Below are 25,143 nucleotides of genomic sequence, written 5' to 3' on the forward strand. Positions count from 1 at the left end.
CAAAGCCAAACTGTTGAAAGAGCCCAGATGTCCATTGACAGATGAATGAATAAGGAAATGTCTCTGTCTCTGTCTCTGTCTCTGTCTCTCTGTCTCTGTCTCTCTCTCTCTCTCTCACACACACACACACACACACGAATATTACTCAGCCATCAAAAAGAAAGAAATCTTGCTATTTACAGTGACATGGATGAAACTAGAGGGTATTATGCTAATCAAAACAGTCAGAGAAAGATAAATACCATATGATTTCAATCATATGTGGAATTTAAGAAACAAAACCAACAAACATAGGGGAAGGGAAGGAAAAAGAAAATAAGAGGAAAACAGAGGGAGAGGCAAATCACAAGAGAATTTTAACTAAAGGAAACAAACTGAGAGTTGCTGGAGGGTAGGTAGGTGGGTGGGAAGATAGGGTAATTGCGTGATGGGCAATAAAGAGTGGACTGGAAGTAATGAGTACTGGGTATTGTATGTAAATGATGAATCACTAAATTCTACCTTTGAAAGTAAGAATACAGTATATATTAATTATGTTGAATTGAAAAACAAATTTTTTTTAAAAATATCTTATTTGAGAGAGAAAGTATATGAGGACAGGCACGGGGAAGGGGGAGAGGGAGAAGCAGGCTATCCACTGAGGAGGGAACCCAACTTGGGACTCAATCCCAGGACCCCAGGATCATGACTGAAGCCGATGGACTGAGCCACCCAGGTGCCCATTAAATACAAAAAAATTTTTAAAAAAAGAACTCTTATCCACTTTTGGTGGGAATGTGAATTGGTACATCCACTGTGGAAAACAGTGTGGATTTTCCTCAAAAAAACAGAAGTAGCATATGATCCAATAATTCCACTAGTGGGTATTTACCCAAAGAAAACAAAACCACTAATCTGAAAAGATTACATGCTCCCCTGTGTTTTGCAGCATTATTTGCAATAGCCAAGATATGGAAGCAATCCAAGTATACATCGATGGACAAATGGATAAGAAAGATATGGTGTGTGTGTGTACACACACGCACACACACACATACACATACACGAATATTATACAGCCATAAAAAAGTTTGAGCTCTTGCCTTTGCAACAACATGAATGGACCTAGCAGGTATTATGTTAAGCAAAAATAAGTGAGACTGAGAAAGACAAATACCGTATCGTTTCACATGTGTGGAATCTAAAAAACACTTGATCTTAGCCAAAAGGCCGAGAAGTGATGTGTGGAATCTAAAAAACAAATCAAATTAAGAAACAAAAAACAGGGGCACCTGGCTGGCTCATTTGGAAGAACATGCGACTCTTGATCTCAGAGTTGTGAGTTCAAGCACCATGTTGGGTATAGAGATTACTTAAATAAACAAAACTTAAAAGAATTAAAAAAAAAAACAAAACCAGAATCAGATCTGTAAACACAGACAACAAACTAATGGTTCCCAGAGGGAAAAGGGATGGGGTGTAGGCAAAATGGGAATAGGAAAGGAAGAGGAGTAGGAAACACAGGCTTTTAGTTATGGAATGAATAAGTCAAGAGTATTATAATAGCATCCTGTGGTGACAAACAGTAGCTACACTTGTGGTGAGCATAATAGAATGTACAGAGAAGTTAAATCCCTATGTTGTACACATAAAACTAATGTAATGTGTGTTACCTTTACTCAAAAAAATTCTTTAAAGAATATTAGCCTTTTGTCTTTGGTATATGTTATGAATATTTCTCCCAGTTTGTCAGTTGTCTTTTTGTGTATGTTATTTTTTGTCATGCAAAAAATGTTTATTTATATTGGATTTACTTCTCTTCCCAGGCCAGAGCTAATGTAGCAGCTCACTAATATCATTAAGATCCTATAGCCATTATATCTTTCTACCACCAAGTGTGTTGGATTGTTTCCCCATAATTGTAGAATGGTTGCTAAGCCTCTGGGTATCACAGCAGTTCTAGGGGAAAAGAATGAGAAAAGACTATACTAGCCATATACATCTCTTTTTATCAGAAGAGTCAAAGCTTTCCAAGAAATTGCCCAGAAGACTTCTTTTAGATCTATTGGCCAGGACTGAGTCATATGCCTATTGATTACCTGGGAGGCTTCTTTGATAAAGTTTATGAAACAAAACAAAACAAAAAGCAAGTTTTTCACTCTCTTATTCTCTATATTGGTATAAAGCAAGGAGAAATGGAAAAGAGTGGAGAGGAGGAATGGGAATGGATGATATCAGCTCACCTCTCAGAGCCTGCCAAAAAGCAGGGATAGGGGCACCTGGGTGGCTCGGTGAGTTAGAGCCTCTGCCTTTGGCTCAGGTCATGATCCGAGGGTCCTGGGATCAAGCCCCTCATTGGGCTCTCTGCTCAGCGGGGAGCCTGCTCCCCCCTCTACCTCTCTGCCTACTTGTGATCTCTGTCTGTCAAATAAATAAATAAAACCTTAAAAAAAAAAGCAGGGATAAATAATATCAAAGAATTAAGCATTGATTATAGGGTCCCTTAAAGGAGAGTTGATAGCTGTCTGGATGGCAGTATTTCAAACGGTTCAAAAACCTTGTCTTCTATGTTATGTTTAGTTTGGCAACTCCTTTGCTGATATAAAGTGTACAAAGAAGCAGCCTATCTCTTTAGTGAGTATTTCAGTTAGGTTCTTTGTCCACTGCAGGTGACCAAAAAAAAAAAGTAAGTAAGTAAGTAAGAAAAAGGAAAGAAAAAGAAAAGAAAATCCCACCTCAAACTTTATCATGTTAAAAAAGGAAGTTATTACCACATATACCTGAAAAATCCAGCAGGAAATTATATGCAAATACAACTTGATCCAGAATTTCAAATGACAGCAATAGGAACCAATTCCTTTCCATCTCTAAGCTCATAGTCCCTCTCTGCCAGTTAAACTCTCAGCTAAGCTCCTCCTTCATATAGCAACTCTTTTTAGGTCTAGCCTTATATACTCACAGCCTCGAATCCAGTGAACAAAGTGCTTCTCTTTACCAATGATTTGAATAAAAGTCCTGATGTTACACATTGGCTAAAATTATTTTATATGTCTATCCTTGAACAGTCAATTTGGGCAGGAAGATGCAGGGCTCCTGTTATATTGAGTCACAGGCCTTGTCTAGCTCATCAAAGGAAAAGCAAGAGACTATTATCAGCAAAAGCAGAGAGTAGTGCACTGTAGTCTTTATTAAATGCTTCTCAGTGATTACTAGACACCATTCACTTCACTTTCACTTAATTGTAAAATTCTAATTAAATAAATAAGCAGACTTCTACAGCTGATTAGGGTCATAAGTTCTTCAGAAGACTACTCCCATGATTCTTTATGTTCCTAAGTAATAGCATAGTGGATCTGGACTGTAAAATGTTGACTGGTAGGCATTTTCTTGGCTAATCAGTCTAATATGTATATCTATATGCTTGGTACTAGATTAAGAACCATGAGATCTGAGTTTAAGTTCCAGGTACGCAGCTGTTAGTTTTATAACTTGACAAGTTATTTATTTATTTTTTTTAAAGATTTTATTTATTTGACAGACAGAGATCACAAGTAGGCAGAGAAGCAGACAGGGAGGGGGAGGAAGCAGGCTCCCTGCCGAGCAGAGAGCCCCATGCAGGGCTCGATCCCAGGACCCTGGGATCATGACCCGAGCCAAAGGCAGAGGCTTTAACCCACTGAGCCACCCATGCGCCCCTTGACAAGTTATTTTTCTCATATATGTAGCATAGGAATAGTCAGTTGTTACATTTGCCTCACAGGACTATTACAAGAATCAAGAAAGGTAAAAGACTGGAAAGGACTTCAAAAATTAGAAGTATCCAAATATAGGCTGATAGATTCCTGCATCTCATAAAATTTCCCAGCAATTTTGTTGGGTTTATTTTGGTATTTTGAAAATACTTCTACCTAATTTAAGTGGCAGACATAAAAACAATATGAAACAATAAAATTATAAAAATAAACTATACTATTACCATATACTTTAGAATATTTTTTTACTTAATTTTTGCCTCTGGTCTCTATTTAAATTATATTTCTAATAGATTGGTTTTTTTCCCCTTTCCTAGGTATGTCTTCAGAAGACTATCAGAAATGCCAGAGAGAAATGTAAGAACTAACATTTTAAAGTTATGCTTTTGAAAACCCTGTGTTCTAATAGTTACATATCTGGAGTGATTATTAGCCCACAAATTCAGATATTCATTTATTCATGGTTGGTTGAGGAATCATTATGTGCCAAAAGTATGCTAATTGCTAGAGATATATTGCGATGAACAAAATTGATTAAAAACAAAATCCTTGCCTTCATCAAGTCCACATTTTAGTTGGAAGAGGTGGACAATAAATAAGTGAGTAAATTTATACTATTCTATGTGGTAATGAATCCTATAGAGAAAAAGTAAAATGGGGGTGAGAGAGTATTGGAATGGAGGTTCACTATTTTAAGTAGTGTCGTCAGAGAAGTTGTAACTGAAATTTGAGCAGAAACCTAAAGAAGACAGAGCAAGATGTGTGACTCATAGGAGAGAAGAGTAATAGTTGGAGCACGAACCCACGGCAAGAAGGCCTGGATTCTAGGAGTGGAGTGTGGGAGGAGGAGAAAGGAAGTGAAAGAAGCAGCAGAGGCCATATCACATAAGACAATGTAAGTGAATATAAGTGGATTGGAAAGCCTTTGAAAGGTTTAGAAGGGTGACATGATATAACTTAGGTTTTAGGGGTGCCTGGGTGGCTCAGTGGGTTAAAGCCTCTGCCCTCCACTCAGGTCATGATCCCGGGGTTGTGGGATCAAGCCCTGCATTGGGCTCTCTGCTCAGCGGGGAGCCTTACTTCTTCCCTCTCTCTGCCTACCTCTCTGCCTACTTGTGATCTCTGTCTGTCAAATAAATAAATAAAAATCTTTTAAAAAAAATAACTTAGGTTTTAAAAGAATCACCCTGGCTGTTGTGTTGAGAATAGATTATGAAGAGACAAGGAATTAGGGAGATTATAGTTAGGGGACTGTTGTCATAATCTAAGCAAGAGATATTGGACTGGAGTGGTCAGAGTAAAGGTAGAGAGGTCAGATTTTGCATGTATTTTGAAAGCAGAACTAACAGGATAAACTGTTACTTGTTGATGTTCTGAATGGTAGAGTGTGAAAATGGTGAAGACTGATTCCACGGTTTTGGCTTCAGCAACTAGAAGGATGGTGGTATCATTTATTAAAATGGGAGAGACTAATAAAATCTTAAAAAAAATGGGAGAGACTAAGGAAAAGCATTGCTGAGCAAAGATCAAGGATTTGGTTTGGGGCTTGTAGACTAAGGGGTAAGGCATATGTGAGAGAGACTGTATCTAAATTGAAGGAGGTAATCATAATCTGGATCATGAATGGCCTTAGGGTCTGGGATTTTTATTTTCTCTTGAATGTGATGGGAGTCTCAGAAAGATTTTCAGTAAACCTATAAAACATAACAAAAATTTTAAACACTTTAATTTTCAAAGTTTGAAGGAACTTGCAAAAAATTCATACAAGTTTAAAAACAAATCCAGGAGATACCATAAAGAAAATGACAAGACAGTCCATAGGATCGAATAAAATATTTGCAGATTATATATCTGATAAGGGACTTGTATCTGGAATATATAAAGAATTCTTGGAGTGCCTGGGTGGCTCAGTTAAGCGTCTGCCTTTGGCTGGGGTCATGATCTCAGGGTCCTGGGATCAAGCCCCACGTTGGGCTCCCTGATCATCAGGCAGGCTGCTTCTCCCTCTCCTCTCCAGTCGTGCTTTCTCTCTCACTATCTCTGGTTCTCTCTCTCTCTCTCTCTCAAATGAACAAATAAAATCTTTTTAAAAATTTTTTAAAAAGAATTCTTTTTTTTTTTTTAAGATTTGTTATTTATTTGATAGAGATCACAAGTAGGCAGAGAGGCAGGCAGAGAGAGAAAGAGAGAGGAGGATGCAGGCTCCCTGCTGAGTGGAGAGCCTGATGTGGGGCTTGATCCCAGGACCCTGGGATCATGACCTAAGCTGAAGGCAGAGGCTTTAACCCACTGAGCCACCCAGGGGCCCCTAAAAAAGAATTCTTAACAACTCACAATAAAAGGAAAAAATAACTCAATTTAAAAATGAGCAAAGGATCCAAACAGGCATTTCTCCAGAGAAGATACATAAATGGCCAAAAAATACATGAAAAGATGCTCAGCATCATTATCCATTAGGGAAATGCGAGTCAACTTGAATGAGAATCACTTCATACTCACTAGGATGGCTATAATTAAAAATACTGATAATAACTATTATATTGCATATGGAAAAATTGGTACCCTCATACATTGCTGGTGAGAATTTAAAATGGTGAAGGTGCTTTGGAAAATAGTTTGGTAGTCCCTCAAAATGTTACATGTGACCCAGCAATCCTCTCCTAAGTATGCATACCTGAGAAAAATGGAAACATGTGTCCATACAAAAACTTGTCATGAATGTTCACAGAAACTTTATTCATAATAGCCAAAAAAGCAGAAACAGTCCAAATGTCTACCTGCTAATGAATGCACAAATAAAATATGGTATAGACATATGGAATATTATTCAATAATAAAAAATGAAATTCTGATATATACTACAATATGGATGAACCCCAGACATACTCTAAGTGAAAGAAGCCAGTCATATAAGACCACATACTGTATGGTTGCATTCATATGAGGTATCCAGGATAGGCAAATCTGTATAGACAGAAAGATTAGTGATTGCTTAAGTCTAGGGCGTTTGGGAAGAAATAGGGACTGACTGCTTCATGGGTATAGGGTTTCTTTTTGGGGTGATGAAAATGTTCTAAAATTAAATGTATGATAGTTGCACAACTCTCTAAATATATTAAAAGCCATTGAATATACACTTTATATGGGTGAATTGTGTGATATGTGAATTGCATCAATAAAACTTTAAAAAAAGCTAAGACTTAGGAAACCAAAGAAATATCATTTTTAATAGAAAATACAGGTAGGAAAGATAATAGACCAAAAATAAATAAACTATAAGAGTTAAGAGTCAGATGATTTAATTGAACCACATTTTGGCTCTCAGCTTTTTGAGATACAAGGAAGAGTCCTATAGCTATTTGATAGATTTTGTGTCTGTCAAATAATGTTACAACTCTTACTATCTTACAAGTTGATTTTTTAATCAGAATTAAATAGTAGATGGTACAATGTTATCTTCCTTGGTGGGTCTTTATGATTTAGGTATTCTGTGCTGATGAGTTTATGGGGTTGAGGATTGCTATACTTTTATAGTGCAGATCTCTGTAGAACTTTTTCATTACTCAATCAAAATTCTTGCCTGTTATCCCACCTCTTCACAGACATATGCATGATAATATTTCTGTCTTAGAATAATCACTTTTGCAACAAAGAAAAAGAAGGATTAGAAAGAGTGATTAGATTGAAGGAGTGTCTTTTGTAGCATTTCAAGTGAGGGTAATTAGGACCTGAACTTTATCAGCAAGGACAGCAAAAAGGGAAAACTTCAGAACAATTCAGAAGGGATAATCAGTAATTTTTAATGTTTGGTTGGTTAAGGGAGGAAGGTGCAGGTCCGAAATGGTTTCTAGCCCTCTGACTTAGGAAACTGGGTAAATGATGACTAATTCATTGGATGAAGGAACACAAACAGAGAAGCAAGAGTGAGTTGGTATGACAGATAATTTTAGTTTGGAAAATACTGAAGTACCTAGAACACTTTGAGGTGGTTTTATCAGGCAAGTAGTTATATATTCCAGCCTAGTTAGCAAGGGAATGATTCTGGGCTGAAAGGATCGTTGTCACCCTAGGAAATTGTGTGGAGTGAGACAAGAATAGCGTTAGTGCGAAAGCCTCCTTACAAATATGCTTGTATCTAAGTGGTAAAAAAATTTCTGAAGAAAAGGGAATCTTTTACAGGCATACCTCATTTTATTTGTATTTATTCTTATTGTGCTTCACAGATTTTACATTTTTTACAAATTGAAGGTGAGCAACAATGAAAATTCTGAAGATAAATTATTAACGTCATCAGAGAGAAATGATGATATATAATTTTAAATCCCTTCTACATTTTACAATGCAATATATTTTTAGGAAGGAAGGAGAGATGTTTGGATAGTAATAGTAATTATGCCACTTTTGACTATTATGTTTCCGTAGTGTAGTGGTTATCACGTTCACCTGACACTTTTGACTATTAGTTATTTTTGGCATTCTCTTTAATTAAGTACACATTCACAAAGTTAAAATCCTACAACTTTGACATAGTACCTAATAAAGAAAGGGAGTTTTGTTTATATTGATGAAAGATATGTATATACCCAGTTCAATGAGTGTTGCCTATATATTGCATGGAGCAAATGTTATATAGTGCTTGATTATGTGTATCTGATCTTATTTTCTGTTTCCCCTAAATGTTGCCCTATCTTTAAAAAATAAAATGTACCACATGGTTATGTAGAGAAAATAGAGCTTTTATCTCCCTTCTCTTCCCTTCCCTTCCCTTCCCTTCTCTCTTTCCTTTCCTTTGCTTCCTCCCTTCCTCCTTGCCTCCCTTCCTTCCTTCCTTAAGTTTGTATGTATGTATCTATTTATTTGCTTCTCTATTTTTAAAGGTTTATTTATGTAAGAGAGAGAGAGCTCAAGCTAGGAGACGAGTAGGGGAAAGGAGACAAGCAGACTGCCCACTGAGCAGGGAGCCTGATGTGGGGGCTCAGTCCCAGGACTTTGAGATCATGACCTGAACCAAGACCTGACCTGAGTCAAGAGTAGGAAGCTTAATGGACTGAGCCACACAGGCACTCTTAAAATTTTTATTTAAATTCCAGTTAGTGAACATGAAGTAGAATATTAGTTTCGTATGTAATTTATTTATTTTTAAAATTAACTGACTTCAACTTCTCATATGCTCTCCTTTCCCTTCTCTCCTTTTTAGCTTGGAAATGATGAGTTAAACTTATTAGTGCCATCCATTTACTTCCAGTTAAAAGTCTCTTTTGGGTGAATGCTGAATCTTACAGATTTTTTTCTTTATTACATATTCCTGAGTATGGCATATAGGTAGATTATCATACCTCTTGATTTGCCTGGGACTGTCCTAGTATGTGTCTACTGTTCTGACATAAATTTTAGTAGAACTCCCTTTTACTCTTGGAAAGGTGCCAGTTTGAATAAATGGTCACCCTAAATATAGGCTCCTTATAGGTACAGGAACAAGCCAGAGCTGGGGGAGGGGTAAAGTTGGGGCTTTGAGGTTGTTTGGGATTTACATGTTGTCTCTGGACTTATATTAATATGGTAGAGGTTTTAAGACTGGTTCTGTACCTGGGCTGGACTCTGCTGATAAAATTTTTGGTGAACTTACATCCTTATTTAGGGCCTGAGATCCTCCATTGCTGATTTTTTTCTCACCTTACCTTTTGTTGCTACCCAAAACTCCTTGGATGTCTTTGAAGTCCTCCAACCATATTTTGACTTGATTGCCTTTCTGCAACCTTTGTGGTAGAGTAGTGGTAGTGGCCCAAGTCAAGTATTTTGTTTCTAATTTGAGCACCTTCTGCACTGGCCTTGGTATTTGGAACCTTGAGAACTCATTCACAATCTACAGGAATTAAGGGACTCTCAAGGAGGGCTAACTGAGGTCTCCTGAACACTGAATAGTCCAAACTCATATTTTGATGTTGAATTTCTGCCCTTTGTGGATATCTTCACCTAGAGTGAATTTGGCACATGCCCCCTCTGCTTTTGGCTTTCTCTTCACCTCTTCTAATGTCATCTTTGTACCTAGTACTCCCACTTCCAGATTTAGGGCTTGATTGAGAGAAGTCAGTTCCCACTGTCAAACTGCTTGTTTCCCAAGACTCTGTCCCCTTTTTCTTAGCAGTAGTCCTCTAGGTGGAAGGCATGGAGCAGGAATCTATCTTTGGTCACATCCTGAATTTTTTCTACACTCTGTAGCAAATAGTAAAACTCTGTGGTTTTCACCTACATATGTTAAGAGGAACTTGAGGAACGTACCAGGATATTAAATGTGGCTTTCAAGTAGTCTTAGAGCTTGAACAGGGACCTCAATAGATGAAAACAAAATAAATTGACAGGTACCCCCATTCCCATTTTTATTACCCCAAAATGACTGTCTTATTATATAAGAGAATACCATAAAAACAATGGGATATACCTGAAAGTTCATTCAGGGGCAAGAAAGCACTATTTTTGACAGGATTTATTTAAAGAGAAAATAGGATAGAATAAAATTGGGGTTTTTCTTCATTTTTTTAAATTAACATGATGTGTTATTGGTTTCAGGGGTACAGGTTTATGATACATCGCTCTTATATAATACCCAGTGCTTATTACAACACATACCCTCCCTAATGTCCATCACCCAGAGTTACATGATCCCTACACTCCTCTCCCCTCTAATAACCCTCAGTTATTTTCCTATGATTAGGAGTCTCTTATGGTTTGTCTCCCTCTCTGGTTTCATCTTGTTTCATTTTTTCCTTTCTTCCCCTATGATCCTCTGCCTCGTTTCTTAAATTCCACATATCAGTGAGATCATAGGATAATTATCTTTCTCTGATTGAATTATTTCACTTAGCATAATACCCTCTGGTTCCATCCACATTGTTGCAAATGACAAGATTTCATTTTCTGATGGCTGCATAATACTCTGTTGTGTGTGTATATGTATATATACCATATATATTTATCCATTCATCTGTCAATGGACATCTGGGCTTTTTTCATAGTTTGGCTATTGTGGACATTGCTGCTATGAACATTGGGGTGCAGGCGCCCCTTCGGATCACTACATTTGCATCTTTGGGGTAAATACCCAGTAGTGCAATTGCTGGGCTGTAGGGTAGTTCTGTTTTCAACTTTCAACTCCATACTCCAGAGAAGCTGCACCAGCTTGCATTCCCACTTGGGTTCCACTTATCCATATCCTCACCAACATCTGTCATTTCCTAACTTGTTAATTTTAGCCATTCTGACTGGTGTGAGGTGGTATCTCATTGTGGTTTTGATTTATGTTTCCCTGATGCTAAGTGATGTGGTGGATTTGTTCATGTGTCTGTTGGCCATTTGGAGGTCTTCTTTGCAGAAATTCTGTTCATGCCCTCTGTCCATTTCTCAATTGGATTATTTGTTCTTTGGGTGTTGAGTTTGATAAGTTCTTTAGAGATTTTGGATACTAGCCCTTTATCTGATATGTCATTTGCAAATATCTTCTCCCATTCTGTCAGTTGTCTTTTGGTTTTGTCAACTATTTCCTTTGCTGTGCAAAAGCTTTTTATCTTGATGAAGCCCCAGTAGTTCATTTTTGCCTTTGTTTCCATTTCCTAAAATTTTTTTTTGCTTACTGAATTCAATTGTTCAATAAGCCAACAATAGGAATTTAGAAAATTATCTTCTCACATTTGGTTTTCAACTCCATTGTCTTGCCAGGAACTCAGAAATCCCATTTTGGTGGTCAAAGGCTGAGCTTTGATCCTTTGGTATTCCTCTTGTAATTCTTTCATACACATTTCAATAGAATTGGGAGTGGTATAATTTGTAAAAGACAAAAGGATCGGGGTGCCTGTGTGGCTAAGTCAGTTAAGCAGTTAAAGTTAGGTCATGATCCCAGTGTCCTGGGACTGAGCCATGCATTGGGCTCCCTGCTCAGTGGGGAGTCTGCTTCTCCCTCTCCCTTTTCCTCTGCCCCTACCCCCACTCATGCTCACGTTCTCTCAAATAAATAAATAAATAAATAAATAAAATCTTTAATAAAAAGAGAGAGAAAAAAGGATATTAATTTTTTAAAAGTATTATATTTCATGTTACTTGAGATTGTTACCACAAGAGTCCTAGGAAACAAGATTGCCTTTTTTTTTTTTTTTTTAAATAAATGAGGGAACCAAGAATCAAGACAAGTTAAGTAAATTTCCAAGACCACTCAAGTGTGAGTAGCAGAACTGGGCTTTAACCCTAGGTCTGTCTGATTCTGAACACTATACCTTTTCCTCTATTTGTATTGTCTCACACTGAAAAATGTATAAATATATTGCTTTTTATTATTAAACTACTTTTTCATATAGATACAGGAACATTTTTAACCAGTTATGTTTTTTCTATAGGACATTTGATATAAATATAAATGTTATTATTTTAAGTATTATTTGAGGATTCTCAAAAGTTACTGAAAGATTAAGAGAATAACCATTAATTTGTTCTTATTACAGAGTGATGACATTAGCAGACCAAAATATTTCTTCAAAACCAAAGAGTACTTCATATTCAGAATCAGGTAATAAATACTAAAACTAATCATCTTCATAATTCTGTATTTCTTTATTTTTGTGACAGTACAGGATATTTTGACAAAATTGGTAGCCCAGGAAACTGAGTGCTTTTTAGCTTGGTTGTATTTTAAGAAATGAAGATATGTGAAATTAGAATGCGGGTCTTAACTATCCCTGTAACACCCTTCATTAAGTCATTTCATAAACATTTTCTGAGTATGTACTCTGTATTAGGCGTTGCTATATATACAGCAGTGAGGAGTGATATAAAGTCCTTGCCTCCTAAGTTTCAGTCATGGGAAAGGAACATAATCGATAAACAGATATATTTGGAATTATGTGTGATGATTGAAAATAAAAATCAACATAGTACCTTGCACAAAAGACACTAAATAATTTAGTTTGTTATTAGGGTAAACTTAACTAAACATTTCCAACCTTTTTAATTCATGCTGTCTATCAGATTGCTATTTTTATTTCCTGAATCAAGTTTTACAGCATCTGTTTTTGGGTAAACTTGAAGAATTGCTGATTTGGCTCTTAATAGGTATGTTTATATAAAGAAAAAAAGTTTTTTTACATAATTGTCACTTTAAGAAATTCTCTTAATCAGTATTTTCTTCCTTTTTTTTTTTAAGATTTTTTTTTTTTTTTTTTTTTTTTGACAGACAGAGAGATCACAAGTAGGCAGAGAGGCAGGCGGGGGGCGGGGGGAGCAGGCTCCCTGCTGAGCTGAGAGCCTGATGTGGGGCTTGATACCAGGACACTGGGATCACGACCGGAGCCAAAGGCAGAGGATTTAACCCACTGAGCCACCCAGGTGCCCCAACTTAATCAGTATTTTCTACATGCCAGGTTTTATGTTAGGAATTCTGAGTATAAAAATGATTAAAATAGTTGCTGTTCTTTTTTTAAAAGATTTTATTTATTTATTTGACAGAGAGGGAGAGAGAGAGCACAAATAGGCAGAGCAACAGGCAGAAGGAGAGGGAGAGGCAGGCTCTCCACCAAGCAGGGAGCCCAATATGGGACTCCATCCCAGGACCCTGAGATTATGACCTGAACCAAAGGCAGACGCTTAACTAACTGAGCCACCCAGGTGCCCCAATAGTGGCTGTTCTGAAGGAAATTAATCAAGTGATAAAAACTAAACTTGTAAAAACACACATCTTTTAAAGGAGTAGCCATCTATTACCCTAGAGGGTGAACATTAGAAGGGGGATTTGTTTTATAGAGCTAAGAGGGAATTTGTGAACAAGAGAAGAGAGATTATGAAAGGGAAAGTGGTAAGCATACCAAAAACAATCATGATTTTATTTAGGTCTTGCCCAATAAAATATTTTGCTTTGGCGGTAGAAAATGTTTTTTATAAGGCCTAGTAGTAAGGGAAAATAGTGATTCTGAAATTATGTATGCTTTTGTATTCTTTTATGTGATTGACTTGAAATTTAAAATTAAGTCATATCTTGCTCAAGGGGTATTTTTTACTTCCTTAATTCAACAAACCTATCTTTGTTCCAATTGTATGTCAGGTTCTTTACTAAATGTTAGAAAATAGTCTAATCATAGAGACAAATAAACAATAAATTATTTCTCAGGTAATTCCTGCTTCTTTGCAATCTTATCTACCACTATGAATGATTAAATGTGGGAGTTCCTCAAGGTTAGTTCATAGATTTTAATCTTTTTAAAATTAACCCTTGATATGTATAGGTGTCCTATAAAAAGAAGGGCTTCTGAGTTTTCTCTCATTAAAGACTCTCTTCTGAGGCTAAGACCTTTATATGCAGGTACCTTCTAAACATCTCCCCTTGGACGTTTCAGAGACACCTCATCACACTATTCATTAATTCCATTCATTCAACAAATATTTATTAATCACCTACAGTGTGACACAAAGTATTTTAGTTGCTGGGGAACATGACGGAGTCCTTGCCCTAACAGAGCTATGTTATAGTAGAGGAAGAAAGACAATAAACAGTTAAATAAATATACAACCATGTCAGGAATAAGAGTACAGAAGGAAAATAAAGCAGGTAAAAACAGAGGGTGACTAGGGATGCTATTTTAAACACAGTAATAGGATAGGACTCTCTGAGGAGATTACATTTGTACAGAGCTTGAATGAAGTGAGAGAGTGGGTCATATGAAAATCTGTGACAGAGCATGCTAGGCAAAGGAAAAAAAAACAAGACAAAAGACCAGGAGATGGAAATGAGCTCTGCATGTTTGACGAATAGAAAAGAGGTTAGAATGACTGGAGCAAAATCAATTTAAAAAAAAAGAATGACTTCAGTTGTGTTCAGGGAGAAATTGAATGGTATAATGTAGAGTCTCCTATGCCATCATAAGAAGCAGGGATTTTATTCTAAATGTGCCTAGAAACACGTTTTAGGGCAAAGGGATGACATGGTTAGATATGTTTTGAATGATCCCTCTGGCAACCATGTGGAGAATAGACTAAGATGGCAAGTGAAAGCAAAGAGACCCTGTTAAACTATTGTGGTGGTCAGATAGTGGTGTATGAGACTAAAGTGGGAGCAGTGGTTTGATTCGAAATGTGTCTTAAAGCAGATGTGCCAGGATTTTCTGATGTGGCTGGATTTTGCATGAGAGAGGAAAATAGAAGTTAAGGATGAGTCTAAGAGATTTTGGTTTCAACATTAAATTTGATCTGTCTACTCATGTACTTAATATTTCACGAAATAACACAGACACAAATGTGTATGTATTGTGTAATTCTGTACATATGAAGTTCAATAACAGGCAAGAGTGTTTTATGTAGTAGAAGCAAGAATAGTGATAATCTTTGGAAAGGGAGTCCTGACTGGGAAAAAACATATAGAAAACTTCTGGGGTGTTGGAAATATTTTATATCTTGATTTGGCCGGTGACTATATAGGTAAATACATATACATTTAAGATTTGTGCCCATTACTGTGTATGTGGAGTGCTTCAGTAAAATATTAAAGCATTTAGAGGGTTATTAGCCTTCAGATAGAGATGTCATGAAAGCAGTTTGTGACACAGGAGTCTGGAATTTAGGGCAGAGACAAGCTGTATCTAGATAAGTATCTAGAGTCAAGAATATAGATGAGATTACCTAGGAAGTGGAATAGAAAACAAACACGCAAAAAGAATGTAAAGGGAACACTCCAACATTTAGAACTAACTGTAACATAAGTTACCAAGAGATTAAATAAAATGAGCATTGAAAACAGAACTGTCACGACTGAGGCCTAACCTGGTCTTCCAGTGTCCTCCATCTTAGTTAGCAAATGTAGCTTAGAGGACCAGAAGCATGAGATTGTCCTTGACACCCTCATCTTTGTCACTTCCTTTGCTTAATGTATTACCAAATTTTGGTACCAATTTCATCTCTTACTAAACTCTCAAACCTACTACTTCTCTCTACCTTAAGAGATGAAGATGAGTGGAATAAGTAGTCTCAAGGGTTGCCAGATTTAACAAATAAAGATACAGTATGCTCAGTTAAATATGAATCCAGATAAGCAGTGAATAATTTTTTAATATGGTATCCATTTTATTTATTTTTAAATTAACATATAATGTATTATTAGTCCCAGGGATACAGGTAAACAGTGAATAATTTTAATATAATTATGTCATAAATATTATGCATGCTTGTACTATTACACAGCAAACACTTATACTAAAAAATTATTTGTTTATCTGAAATTCAAATTTAAGTGGGTATCCTGTATTATATCTAGCAATCTTTTCACCTTTGCAGTGAGGCTGGGAATATAGAAGTATACAGGCAGGGTTCATAAAAACCAGAATTTTGTATGCTGAGTTAAGAAGTTTGAGTTTTAACTTGAATACAATGGAAAGCCTTGGAAGAATTTTTTTTTTAAAGTAAAAAAATCCCAATTAAAATAGCAAAAAAAAAAAAAGAGAGAGAGAGAGAGAGAGAGAAGCCTTGGAAGAATTTTAAGCAGATGTATTAAACTTGTGTTTTAGGTATATTATGTGGGCAGTGGACTGCAGAGGGAGCTGAAATGAAAAGCTATTGAAATAATTCGAAGAGAAATCTTGTGTTGACTTAAAGCAAGGTATTAGTGTTAAGAATAAAAAAAAAATTTGCAATACTCATAACAGTAACTTTGGCACATAGCAAACTAGATATTTGTTGCCTCGGATTGAGCCTGGAGAGGAAAAAAAAGAGAAAAGTCAGAAATAAAGAAGAGCCATAAAAGGGGCCAGAGGGAAAGTGTTCATATTTGTTGTACTGATGTCCAGTAAGATAGGACAGAAAAGGTTTCTGTTCATAAAGGTGGGACCTGAAACTAGATTGCTGTGGGTTTGGGAGTAAACAGGAGGAGAGGAAGTTATGTTAGTATATGTGGACAGCTCTTTGAAGAAACATGCCCATGGAGAAGAGGAGAGAAAGGATGTAACAGGAAGGAGTATGGGGTACAGATAAAGTTTTTGGTAAGATAAAAGAGTCCTGACTGTATTTTAAATTCTAATAGAAAATTTGCAGTAAAAAGGGAGAGCCTGAAAATATAGGAGAATGGAAATGGAAGGATAGTTATTGAAGAATTCTAATCACATGCAACCTTCTGTACCAAATGAAAAGTAAATATTTTACATAGAGCTTATTTACTTGTGTGAAACCTAGAGCTCTTAAAAATAAAGCCCTTTATGTAGTAAGTCAGGTTATTCAACATATATTAAGATTTTCTTCTAAACCTATTTCAAAGACACAGTCATTAAGATCAGAGTGTTTTGTTTTTGTTTTTGTTTTTTTTCCAAATTTGAGTTCTACTTTCTATACTTACAGTTAATGAGAGGTTAAATGATTAAAATATTGAAGCATCTTTTTCTTTACAGATAATGCAGCTTGTGAAGTTTTACTTGCTGAGAAAACTTACCCTTCAGCCGTCGAGAAAACAAAGAAAAAAGTAAGTGTTGCAACAGAAAAACTATATAAATCATAAATTTCATTGATGTAGGACATATTCTTAACCAACAGTTTTATAGGAATATTTTTCAGCTATTTAAGTCAATAATTTCAAACAGGTTTCGAACTTAGGAATTAGATTACATTACTGTTACATGAATATATACTGTAAATAAGTTTAATGAAAGAGAAAGTTTACAGTTCTTCCCAATTCCTTTTGGATAATTGGATGTCTATTAAACATTAATTTAAGGTAAAAATAAGACATTTGCTAGGTAGCCAGAGCAGTGTTTTCTGCTGAGGAGAATTTGTGAATTAATACGTTAGGTCTAGAATCTAGAGGTCTTTGGGGGGAAATATGAACTTTATTTTGTATGTAACAGGAGCTACTCTTTGAGTGACTATTCAGTGCTAGGCATTATTCTAAGCACTTTTTATAAATCATATCTTTTCCTTATAACATTCCTACCTATGAGGTTTTTGTTTGTTTTGCTTTGTTTTCACCTATTTTATAGCTAAGAAAAATGAGGTTTAGATATTAATTAGTGTGTTTGAGGAGTTTGTGGCAGGTTTTTCTGGATCTTACACCTGTATTCTTTCCACTACACTTGACTGTCATTGTATACATTGGGTAAAAAAAATTGAAAAAGGGCAAGAGTCTCAGTAGGAAGATTCCTTAGTATGAAGTTACAGATATTTTAGGTACAAGATTGTGGTGGCTTGACAAGGATATTTTGTAGGAGAGTTGGGAAATATGCGTGGATTTAAGATAATTTTGCCTGTAGAGATCATGAATTGGAGATGGAAGATGAAGGAGCGAAGTGTCAAAAAAGACTTCTAGGTTTCTGTCTTCAGCAGCTTTGGTGGATAAGTGTACTATTTAGTGTGATAGGTGAGGCAGGGGGTCTGAGAGTACATGAAAATGTAAATGTTGTAAGGACCACTGGCTATAAATCTGCAGGTCAGGAAAATGGAAGATAAATATAAAGTGTTGCAGATATTTCTAAGTTTATGCAAATAGATGAAAGCACCTGAGAAAGAATGAGTTTCTACAGAGTGAGGAAGAGAAGAGTCCAGGATCATTCCTTGGAATACTCAAAAGTCAGGTAGAAAAGAGTGGACAGAGAAAAAGAGGAAAATGAACAGAATGTAATATCATAGGAGAAGAGACAAGAATATTTACTCCTAAAAGGGGAAGTGGTTAATAATACTGAATGTTGCTTGGAATCCCAGTGTTATAAAGAACTTTGCAAATTTGGAGGACTTCCAGTTTCTGGTCTAGCACGTAAGGAACTTAGAAGTCACCACTTTGGCCTAACAAATAAAAACCTGAACAAAGGGGCACTTGGGTGGTGCAGTCAGTTGAGTGCCTGACTTTTTGTTTCTGCTTGGGTGGTGATCTTGGAATCTTGAGATTGGGCCCTGAGTTTAGCTCTGGGCTCTCTGTGGAGTCTGATTGAGACTCTCTCCCTCTATCCCCAACCCCTGTGCTTGTTCTATCTCTCAGTCTCTCTCTCTCTTAAATAAATGAATAAATCTTAAAAAAAAAAAAAACACCTGAACAAAGTTAAAAATCAACAAGTCTTTTTAGATAGTCTTTTAGATATGTCAGAAAAATTATGTCATAGGCCAAAGTGCTGCACTAATACTTGGAAAGACAGATGGATACAGAGAATCATGACTTATTGGAGCAAAAACACTTGAACAGAAACCTCCCTGAGAACCACTGCTGGGAGGGAAAACCAGTGTTGGTGTGGTTGATGAGTTGCTAGAGGCTCAGTGAGGACAATGCTGAGAGTTAAAAACTCAAGATGGACACAGTCATCAGGGGGACTTGACACTTTTTTATCTAAAAACCTAAAGAGTTTTATCTTTAGGAAGGACCTCTATCAGATCCTCACAGTCAATATCTGAGAAAAAATCCCTTCATGCTTTTGGTAATGGGAAGAGAAAAAGAACAATCTCCAAATATACTGGAATATTCTGTTCTTAACAAAGCCTTCCCTCAGAAGAATGTATTTCACCAGAGCCTAACTTGTTGGGGTTTTAGTAGAGTCTGACCTACCTTGGGGAAAGGAAATACCCAACTTCAGCCAGCTCTGCTTTTACAAACGAGGAAAGGAAATATTCCAATTCAAGCTCTCTCTGGAGATATGGAAATATCCAGATACAGATGTCTCTACATGTCCTGTCCCACCTAAGAAGATATGGGGACTAAGAAGTACTGGCAAATTTTACCTTCCAGGTGTAAAGGCTCAACAAAAAAGACCTACTCATAGCACTATGACTTACACCTTGCCACTACCTTACTAAAGGCCTATCTACCACTGTTCCCATTACTTAGTACATCTTGTCTACCTTTTAGCAAAAAATTATAAGGTTTATTAAAAGGCAAAAACAAACAAACAAACAAAAAACACAGTTTGAAGAGACTAAATAGACACCAGAACCAGAGTCAGATAAAGCAGTAGTAGTAGAATGATCAGACCAGAATTTTAAATAGCTATGATTAATATGCTAAGGGAATTATAGAAAAAAGTAGACAACATGCAAAAACAGGTGAATAATATAAACAGAGAGATGGAAGTTCTTTTTTTTTAAAAATATTTTGCTTATTTATTTGAGAGAGAGCAAGTAAGAGAGAGCATGAGAGGGGAGAAGATCAGAGAGAGAAGCAGATTCCCTGTGGAGCTGGGAGCTTGATGCAGGAATCAATTCTGGAAACCCGGGATCATGACCTGAGCCAAAGGCAGTCACTTAACCAACTGAACCACCCATGAACCTAAGAGATGGAAATTCTAAGAAAGATCAAAACAGAAATGCTAGAGATCAAAAATACTATAGCAAGAATGAAGAATGCTTTTGATGGTCTTATTAGTAGACTGGGCATAGTGAAGAAAAAATACTTGAGTTTGAGGATATGATAGTAGAAACTTTCAAAACTGAAAAACAAAGAGAAAAAAGACTGAAAAAAAGAACAGAATATTCAAGAACTGTGGGACAACTACAAAAGGTGTGACATACACATAATTGGAATTCCAGAAAGAGAAGACACAGGAAAGGTACAGAAACAATATTTGAAGAAATAATGACTGAGAATTTCCTAAAGTTAATGTCAGATACCAAATTATAGATTCAGGAAGGTCAAAGAACACTGAGTAGGATAAGTACCCTCAAAACTACAACTCGATTTATCATATTCAGACATCTTGAAAGAAAGAAAAAAATGTTGAAAGAAGCCAGAAGGAAAAAAAACACCATGCCTATAGAAGAATAAAGGTAAGAATTACAGAGCTCTCCCTAGAAACTATCATGCAAGAAAAGAGGGAAGTGAAAACTTAAAGTCCTGAGAGGAAAAACACCCACCAACCTAGAATTCTATACCTCATGAAATTACCCTTCAAAAATGAAGGAGAACTAAAGACTTTCTTAGACAAACAAAAATTATAATTTGTTACCAGTAGGCCTGCTTTGTAAGAAATGTTAAAGGAAGTTCTCAGGGAAAAGACAATAATGTGTCAATATAGGTTTAACTCTCCTAATAAATGTAAGAATATGATGCAGTATGTTAAATAAGGAAGATTGTATATGTAGGGTCAAAGACTATATGGGAACTCTGTATATTCTGCTCAATTTTGCTGTGACCCTCCAATTTTTCTTTAAAAATTTGTTAATTTTGGGGGCACCTTGGTGGCCCAGTGGGTTAAGCCTCTGCCTTTAGCCTGGGCCATGATCTCAGGGTCCTGGGATCGAGCCCCACATCGGACTCTCTGCTCAGCAGGGAGCCTGCTTTCCCCTCTCTCTCTGCCTGCTGCTCTACCTACTTGTGATCTCTCTCTCTGTCTGTCAAATAAATAAATAAAATCTTTTAAAAAATTAAAAAAGTAAAATAAAAATTTATTAATTTTTAAAAACTCAATTGCATTCAGAATCAAGAAGGAAAGTGATGACTTTAGCAAGAATAATTTTAGTGGACTGATGAGAGGCAAGCCAGATTGGAAGAGGTTGAAAAGTTATAGAAAAGAAGGAAATATAAAATATAAAAAGAAGTAAATTGTGACACCAACAACATGAAACATATGTGGGGGTGAAGAGTAAATGTGTAGGACATCTTTATGCAGTTGAAGTTATCAGCTTAAAATGAACTGTTGTAACTATTTTGAAAGCCCTATGACAATCTGGGCACAAGTCTTTAAGAGACACACAAAAGGTAAAGAGAAAAAAATCAAAGCATATCCCTATTTAAAAAAAAAAATCAGTTCACAAAGAAAGACAGCAAGAGAGGAATATAAGAACAAAGGAAGTAAAGAACTATCAGAAAGCAATTAACAAAATGATGATAGTCCTTACTATCAATAAGTTCTTACCTGTCAAGAATTACTTTAAATGTAAATTATTTAAATTTGCCATTTAAAAGACGTAAAGTGGGGGAATAAAAAAAAAAATAGCCCACTATATGCTGCCTAGAAGAGATTCACTTAAACTTCTTTCTTTCTCTCTCCCTCTTTTCTTTCTTTCTTTCATGTAGGAGGCTTGAAACTCATGACCCTGAGATCGAGAGTCAGACACTTAACCAACTGAGCCACTCAGGTTCCCCATAGATTTGCTTAAGGTTTAAAGGCAATTAGGCTGAAAGTGAAAGGATATAAAAATTTTTCCATGGAAGTGTAAACTAGACGAGATCAGGAGTAGTTATATCAGACAAAATAGATTTTAAGTTAAAAGCTATAATAAGAGACAATGATATTACATAATAATAAGGGGCCAATTCATCAAAAGGATATAACAGTTGTAAGTATATAAACATCCAACATTGAGGGACCTAAATATATTAATCTTTAACAGGTCTGAAGGCAGAAATGGACAACAATGCAATAGTAGTAGGATATTTCAGTACCCTACTATCCAACAGTGAATAGATCATCCAGACAGAAAATCATTGAGAGAATAATGGATTTGAACAACACTTTAGACCAAACAGACCTAACAGACATATACAGAACATTTCATTCAACAACAGTAGAATCCACATTCTTGTCAGTGCACATGGAACATACTCCAGGATAGATCACATATTGCATCACAAAACAAGTTTTAACAAACGTTAAGAAGATTGAAATTATATCAAGTATCTCTTCTGACATACTGGCATGACATTAGAAATGTATAACATAAGGAAAAGGGAAAATTCACAAATATGTGAAAATTAAATAACATTTTTGAATAACTAATGAGTCAAAGAATAAATCAAGAGATATCAAAAAAATCTTAAGACAAATAAAAATAGAAACACAACATACCAAAACTTATGGGATGCTGCAAAAGTAACCCTAAGATAGAATTTTATTATGATAAATACCTACATTATGAAAAAATTAAGATCTCAAACATGCAACCTAACCTTATTCTACAAGGAACTAGAAAAAGAACAAAGTCCAAAGCAGAATGAAGGAAATAAAAATAAGAGAAGAAATAAATGAAATAGAGATTAGAAAAGCAATAAGAATCATTAACAAAACTAAGAGTCAGTTTTATTAAAAGATAAACAATGGAAAAACTTTAAGAAAAAAGAGAAATGACTCATTAATAAAATTATCAATGAAAGATAAGACATTACAGTGCATACCACAGAAATACAAAGGAACATAACAGACTACTATGAATAATTATATACCAAAAATTAGATAACTTAGAAGATATGGGTAAATTCCTAGAAACAGAAACTTACCAAGCCTTAATCATGAAATAACAGAAAATCTGAACAGACAATAAAAAGTAAGGAAATGGAATCAGTAATAAAAAGATCTCCAGCAAATAAAAGGGACCAGATGACTTCACTGGTGAATTCTACCAAATGTTTAAATAAGAATTAATACCAGTCCTTCTTAAACTTTTCTAAAAAATTGAAGAGGAAGGAACACTTCCAAACTCATTTTACAAAGCTGGAATTACTGTGATACCAAATCCAGGCAAGAACACTGAAAGAAAAGAAACTTACAGGCCAATATCCCTGATGAACATAGATTTAAAAATCCTCAAGAAAATACTAGCAAACCATATTTAAGAGCACAATGAGAAGATCATATACCATGATCAAATAGGATTTATCCTTGAGATGCAAGGAATAATTCAACATAAGAAAATCAATTAATGTGATAACCCACCTTAACAGAATGAAGGATAAAAATCATATGATCATTTCAATAGATGTAGAAAAGCACTGGACAAAATTCAACATCCTCTCATGATAGAAACATTCAACAAATTAGGTGTAGAAGGAATATACCTCAACATAATAAAGGCTATATATAACAAGCTCACAGCTGATGTCATACTCAATGGTGAAAAGTTAAAAGCCATTTTTCTAAGATCAGGAATAAGAAAAGATGTTCACTCTTGCTATGTCTTTTCAACATAGTACTGCAAGTTTAGCCAGAGCAATTAGGTAAGAAAAAGAACCAAAATCATCCATATAAGAAAGGAGGAAATGAAATTATCCTCTGTAGATGGCATGATCTTATATACTGAAAACCCTAAAGGCTCCACTGAAAAACTGTTAGGAGGTAAATAAAATCAGTAAAGTTACAGAATACAAAATCAGTATACCAAGATCTGTTGTGTTTCTATACACTAGCATCAAGCTCTTTGGAAGTAAAATTAAAAAGCAATTCTGTGAGATAAAAGAAAAAAATATACAAATATGTATAAGAAAAAATATATATATATAAGAGAAAAAATATATGAAATATATATTGGTTTCTGCCCCCATTTCCTGGCACAGAGCTCCTAAACACTTGTAATTTCCTAAGTGATGAAGAAAACCAACAGCATCTCTTGTTTTAATATTTTGTTTTTTTACTTCACCCCTCACACAGGGCTCCTAAAACCTTTGTAATTCCTAATTGATAAGAATACTAGAGGATCTTTTTGGCGTGCCTGGGTGGTGCAGTTGGTTTGGCACCCACTCTTGGTTTTGGCTCAGGTCTTGATCTCAGGGTTGTGAAATTGAGTCCCACATCAGGCTCCATGCTCATGTAGAGTCCGCTTGGGACTCTCTACCCCTCTCCCCACTCTCTTTTTCTCTCTTTCTAATACATAAATAAATCTATTTATGTAAGAATATGTAAAGAATACTAAAGGCTCTTTTGTTTATGAGACAACTCTGAGTGGACTCCTACATGGCTCCTGGAAGGGGGTTGGTCATCAGAAAGACCAAGGTCTTGATCTCAGGGTTGTGAAATTGAGTCCCACATCAGGCTCATGCTCATGTAGAGTCTGCTTGGGACTCTCTACCCCTCTCCCCACTCTCTTTTTCTCTCTCTCTAATACATAAATAAATCTATTTATGTAAGAATATGTAAAGAATACTAAAGGCTCTTTTGTTCATGAGACAACTCTGAGTGGACTCCTACATGGCTCCTGGAAGGGGGTTGGTCATCAGAAAGACCAAGCCATAATTAGAAGCTTAAAATTTTCAACCCAGTTACCCCCTTCTCCAAAGAGGAGAAAGACGCTTGAATAAAGTTAGTAACTGATTATGCCTATGTGAGAAGGCCTCCATAAAAATTCAAATGGTAGGGGATTTGGAGATCTTGTAGGTTGGTGAACACAACCACGCCAGGAAGGTGACAGAGCAGAACTCCATGGTGGCAGATGTTTCTATACTTGGGACCCTCCTAGACCTTGCTCTGTGTTCATATGTATCCTTTATCATAACCTTTAATAAATTAGTAAATGTGAGTAAGTGTTTCCCTGCTCTAGCAAACTAATTGAACCTGATGATGGGGTGATAGAGGCTTTCAGTTTGTAGGCAAATTGTACAGAAGTTGAGGATAACCTGGGCACCTAGTACTTGTGATTGGCATTTGAAGTAGGGTAGCAGCAGTCTTGTGGAACTGAGCCCTAAACCTATGGGATCTGACCCATCTCCAGGGAG

The 25,143-nt window shown here is 35.9% G+C and overlaps 1 protein-coding gene across 1 annotated transcript in view; it reads left to right on the forward strand.

The window, feature by feature from the left end:
• The window catches only part of MEIKIN (meiotic kinetochore factor), a gene marked incomplete at both ends in the record, with an annotated part of 87,730 nt that overhangs the window by 32,210 nt on the left and 30,377 nt on the right, over positions 1-25,143 (forward strand). The window contains 3 exons of the mRNA XM_080803812.1: positions 4,049-4,088; positions 12,221-12,285; positions 17,138-17,208. Coding sequence (XP_080659938.1) covers positions 4,049-4,088; positions 12,221-12,285; positions 17,138-17,208 — 176 coding nt within the window. The remainder of the gene's footprint in view (positions 1-4,048; positions 4,089-12,220; positions 12,286-17,137; positions 17,209-25,143) is intronic.

This window comes from Martes martes (assembly GCF_963455335.1).
Source record: "Martes martes genome assembly, chromosome: 5".
Taxonomy (NCBI): Eukaryota; Metazoa; Chordata; class Mammalia; order Carnivora; family Mustelidae; genus Martes; species Martes martes.